The sequence below is a fragment of the Varanus komodoensis genome, unplaced genomic scaffold (assembly GCF_004798865.1).
Source record: "Varanus komodoensis strain SLA01 unplaced genomic scaffold, ASM479886v1 scaffold783, whole genome shotgun sequence".
NCBI classification, from domain to species: domain Eukaryota; kingdom Metazoa; phylum Chordata; class Lepidosauria; order Squamata; family Varanidae; genus Varanus; species Varanus komodoensis.
The window spans coordinates 7,837-13,592 of record NW_025336460.1 but is presented as its reverse complement, the minus strand read 5'-3'; the positions used below and the strand labels follow the sequence as shown (position 1 = coordinate 13,592).

General features: G+C 41.5%; 1 protein-coding gene across 1 annotated transcript; it reads left to right on the top strand.

Annotated features, from left to right (window-relative positions):
- Nucleotides 1-614: 614 nt before the first annotated feature.
- Nucleotides 615-5,279, top strand: LOC123035327 (ovotransferrin-like; the record flags this gene model as incomplete). Its single annotated transcript, XM_044453370.1, has 4 exons — nucleotides 615-714; nucleotides 2,996-3,180; nucleotides 3,539-3,722; nucleotides 5,063-5,279. Coding segments are annotated over 4 exons (534 nt in total), but the record flags the coding sequence as incomplete, so codon positions are not given.
- Nucleotides 5,280-5,756: the final 477 nt, after the last annotated feature.

Below are 5,756 nucleotides of genomic sequence, written 5' to 3'. Positions count from 1 at the left end.
TCTGCCCGGTGGGAGAGGACGCTTAGGAGCGATCGTGTCCACAGCCCTGGTCATCTCTCCGTTCCACAGTTCGACCAGAGCCTCGACAGAAGCATCAGTCTTGTCAGCTGGAAACTCCCCCAGGGCCTTCAGGAATCCATCCGGATCCATCCGGCTCCGGGGGCGGGCCCATACAATCGGGTCCGCACTCTTATAGAGGGAGAGGCCGCTCTCGAGCACAAACCTCACCAGGAGGTGATCTGACCATGACAGGGGAGTCAAACATAAGTTCTTCACCCTCAGGTCATCCTCTTCCTGCCCCGTCGTGAATACCAGGTCCAGAGTGTGTCCACGTTCATGGGTCGGGCCAATGACGTGTTGAGACAAGCCCATGGCCGTCATAGAGGCCATGAAGTCCTGAGCCGCCCCGGTCAGTCCAGACTCGGCATGGAGATTGAAGTCCCCCAGGACCAACATCCTGGGGGTCCTCAACACCAGGTCCGAGACGGTCTCTTACATGTAAAAAGAATAAATCTATTTTTCTTCTCTCTTCCACCCTTTTGAACCCATTCCAGCATTAATGAAATACATGAAGGAAAATAAGAATTCACTGTCCCAGAGACAGCAGAAACTAACAAGTGCTGCCTAACCTTTTTGATATATTTTCCAGGTGTTTGATTGAAGTAGGAGATGTAGCCTTTGTTAAAGACTCCACAGTCAATGACAACACAGCCGGTATGTTATTTATGTCTTTAATGAATAGAGTGGCAACAGTGAGCATGGCATTTAAAGAGTACAGAGGACAGGGCCCTGTCCTAAGGAGATTACCTTCTGAAATGAGACCCTGTGGAAACAACAGAAGACTGAAAGGGAAGGAAAGGCTGCAGAGGGAAATGTGATGAGAGCATTCCAGCTGCTTATGTTTAGTCTTAGTTATAGGCCGAGTAACAGTGGTGCATGGGAACATGCATCTGCATGCCTCAGTTTGCTGTCAGGGCTCTGAATAGACATTAACATCCAGTATTATTTTTTATAATACGTTTTATTCAAAATTTTAGTCCTAAAAACAAAGAAAAACTAAAAACAACATCAATTATCAGAAACATCGAGGCTGCTGGGTCAGCCCCCACATTTTTTTTCCCATTCATGATAAGATAGAAACATAATCTATATGAAGTCCCGTTTCTCTAACCAATAATAAAAGGAGTTCTAAGTTTGACAGAAGTCAGTATCTTCTTTCTCCTTCAGTGACAAAGTCAGTCTATCCATTTCCACACAGTCCAAGATCTTTTTTAGGATCAGTTCGTCGGTGGGTGATTCTTCACTTTTCCAGTGTTGAGCAAATGCAATTCTTGCCGCAGTGTTTACATGTATAATCAAGTACATTTCTTGTTTACTAATATCAGCAGGTATAATGCCTAATAAGAAAATTTCAGGTTTAAAAGCTAAAGATTTTTGTAACATTTCTTCACGCCATTTATGTATTTCAATCCAATACTTTTTCGCATTATCACAAGTCCACCACATATGATAGAAAGTACCCAATTTATGTTTACATTTCCAACATCCATTTGACATATTTGGAAACATCTTAGCTAATCTATTTGGTGACAGATACCATCTATAAAACATTTTATACAGGCTCTCTTTATACAAAGAAGCTAATGTTACCTTAATATTTCTCTCCCATAGCTTTTGCCATTTTTCTAATTCAATATTATATCCAAAGTTTTGTGCCCATGTTATCATAGTTTCCTTAACCTGTTCATCTTCCATTCTCCTATCGAGTAAAATATTATATAGTCTTTTAATCATTTTCTCATCTGATTTAAACATCACCTGGTCAAATGCTGTTAAGTCCTTATAAAAACCCCACGTTTTATAGTCTTTAGCATATCTCGATTGTATCTGCACTTTCTGCCACCAAGAGATATTAGATCCTTGCTCTTGTGTTTCTTGACTCAATTTCAATCCTCCATCCTTATCCAAAATGTTATCATATCGTATGATCCCTTCAAAGTTCAGTGCATTTGGATATACCAAAGCTTCCATAGGTGAAAGCCATCTTGGTAATTTATTACACAATTTTGAATAGACAATAAAATCCAGTATTATTGTTGGTGTTTGTTTTATTTTATTTACTAGGTCCATATCCTGCTTTTTTTCTTACAAACTCTGTGCAGTTCCCATCATTCTCCTCCTCCTCTTAACATAGTGTTAACATACCCAGCCATTTAGGCACCATCAAAATTAAGTCTCAGATCCCTTGAACTGTTGTCCTTGCCTGGTTTACAGCACTTGAGAAATATCAGACTGTCAGTTTTGGTGTTGGTATTCCATTCATCTGCTTATCTATCTATTCAATTTATGCCTTGCCTTTCCACCAAGGAAACAGCAGTCAAGTCACTCTGTTACAGTGAATGATGATGTAAAGGAATTGTCAGTTAAAAGCATGCAGAGTTAGAAAGCAGAGAACAAAACACAAATGACAGATACAGAGCAATTCAACGGGCCCATCATGCCAGTAGATAGCTAATATTTGGGTGTCATGTCAAGAGGCTTCTCCAAGCTGAAAAGGAAAGGGCAGGAGACCAAAACTACAAAATGATAGTAATCATTCCGCGCCAGCTCTCCACTGTCTGTGACAATGTCAGTTTCTGTTCACCATGGAGCGGTATGCAGATATCACCCCGGTATGAGCTAGAATCATGGATAATCATTTTTATTTATTTTTATTTTATTTATTTTTCGGTTTATATCCTGCCTTTTTCCTACAAAGGGCTCAAGGCAGCTTACATCCTTCTCCTCCTCCATCTTATCCCCACAATCATGGTCCCCTGTGGTATGTAGACAGAAGTAGGGGCAGCTCTCATGGCCCATGGATACCGCAATATCAGGAATGGGTTCACAGGCGTGGTCTGCACATCAGTGCTTATCTGGAAAACACCTGGAAAGGGATAAAGTGATTTCTTCTTCTTCTTGAAAGCCTTGCAATCTTATACATTCTTTTTTGCAGGGGAGAGCAAACCTGCTTGGGCAGGCAACAAAACTCCTGATGATTTTGTGCTGTTGAAACCCGATGGTACGCGTTGTCCAGTTACTCAATTCAGAGAGTGTGGTTTGGCCACAGTTCCCACTCATGCAGTAGTAACACGTCTTGAGAAACAAAAACAGGTCCAGAGTGCGTTGTGTCAGCAACAGGTAAGGTTTAGACTAAGCATATCACAGATCATAGCAAAATAAACTAATTTTGATGTATTTAATGGAAAAGCAGCACAAAATATTTTGAATAATATAAAAGTAACAAATTATACCAGCTCAAGAACAAATACCTAAGCAAACCTCAGAGCAATCACATTCCTGGCAAAAACAACAACACAAAAACAAGCAAGGGAAGAGTGAAAGGTAGTTCAGTTATCAAGAATGGTCAGTGAAAAGAGTACAGCAGTGAAGCCATTCACATAGAAATTGAATGGGATGTCGTCACTGGGATCATGTCACAAAGAAGTAGGTAAATAGTTATAGCTAATTGAATTCTACTTCTGTTCATTTATTGCAGAAGCTCTTTGGAAACAATGGATCACGAAAAGATGAATTCCAGATGTTCCAGTCCCAATTCAAAGATGATTTATTCAAAGATGGCACCCTGTGCTTGGTTGTTCCAAAAGAAACGACGTATGAAGGTTTTCTTGGACAGGATTACCTGGAATCTATTGCTGGACTCAAGAGTTGCTCCCCTTCAGGTACCAATCATACACTGAGATAGTGACAAGGGTCTGCTTCATAGACATTAAATGGAGTTTAGCCATGTTCTCATAAAATGTAAAGCACACCATTTCATTCTTCTACTTCCACTTTTGTCTTTCTACATCTTTGTTTAAAGGGCATTGTAAGTGAAGGGCACAAGGTAAGTCCCAAGAACCAATACCCATGAGGGGCACTAAGGCATTTGTTAGGTATTATTTTTAAATTTCATGTTGACTTGGCAAGTCATCTTGTAAATCTCAACTAAGTGTGCTCCACCACATTCTAGAACCATTTCTCAAAGCAAGCAATGAGCAGCAAGGCAATCCTGTCACAGCTGGAACTTTCATTAATGCCACAGAAGTGCCTTTGGCACTTTATAAAAAGGGCCATGATAAAATAATCTGGATTGAGAGAATCATCCATAAGATATTTTACAAATACAGAAGGAAGTGGAGGATGAGCAGAGTGATGACAGAGTAGGAATGGGGTATTGTCCCAGCTGGGCAAAGAATGATCCGCCCTGACATGAGAAACAGTCTGTCAAAGAGCAATACTTGAGGATAGTTCCACAGTGTACCCCAGCCTGGTGTCCTCCAGCTCGCATCATCTTCAGCCGTTATGGCCATGTAAGTTGCTCAAGATGGGCGTCATATTCCAATACCTCTGGGGCACCATTTGGGAAGGGTGCCATAGAGAACCAGTACAAGAAATTGAAATGCGGTGTCAGCCTTGCTGAGCCAAAATACAATGTGTCTTTCAAGTAGGGAGATGGCTGATGACTGCTTTTCCTTTTGGTCATGATCTCCTGTTGTATTTTCCAAAGAAGAAAAAGACAGATGGGAAAGTGACTTTTTTTAATGATTGGGATTTGTTTTGCCTAAGGAAGTCCATGGACGCCACCAGCCCTTTTAATCTTGATTGCTGCAGAATGGCAGCAGAATTGTTTTTATTGGTCTGGCATAGCAGACAAAGGAAATGTGGAAGTCCTTTCAATGCCAGAATAAAAACATTTAACCATATTCTGCAATATTTTGCAGAGCACCATTGAAATGAAACATCATCTGATCACAAAAGAATGTTCATGCCCTCGGTTCACATATTCAACTGTAGAAGTGATTTTGGCTGAGCCTTGGGTAGCCAGTATTCCAAAGTCTCCTGTGCACATTTCCATGCAGCAAAATTGTTTGCAAGGCATTTTCACATTTTGCAAAGCATTGGTGGAGGTGGTTTATTTTGGTCTACTGATCCTCAGTGTTCCTCTCTCTCTCTCTCCCTCCCTCCCTCCCTCCCTCCCTCCCTCCCTCCCTCCGTCCATCCATCCATCCATCCATGACAGAACTCTTGAAGGCTGGCTACTTCATCAGTGAGGATAACTTGCAGGAACAGCTCTCCCTGCAATGAAACAAGAACTTGGACCCTTCATTCTTTCTTGTCTGAACGTGGGGATTTGTCCAGCTTACTCTTTTCTTCAAAACACCACAACAAAGTATGCAAGCTTTTCCTCCTATGACCTTGGTGTCAGTAGTGCAAAATAAAGAAAAGTTAACAATTGAGTTCTTCCTGTTTTTATGATGACTGATTATTTTAGTATTTACCTTCATATGTTAGCATTTTAAAGAGGAGCGGCTTCACATTCTACTGAGGCTGAAAACAGTTGCTGCAACCCAAAGGCTTTGACATGCTTACCATAGCCCAACTTTTCTCTTCCTGAACAGCAGACCTCAATCACACACTGTGAATTACTTTTCAAGTTCCCATTTCTTTCAAGACAATATGGCCATGTGTGTGGGCAGCGGGAGGGAATGTTTGTTCAAGGAATACTTATAAAGCTCCCTTGGGTTGTACAGCACTAGTTGCATTGCTGTTTGCATTTCAGCTCACGGGCAGCAGCCCAAGTTAGTCTCCCTGGAGTAAACTCCCACTGAAATGCATGTGGGGCAAGTGAGACTAGTGAAAGTGGACAGCAGTGTGCGTGCACTCAGGGGCAGAGATCACTTGTGAAGGGGCAGCGTGAAGCCTGCAAAATACTC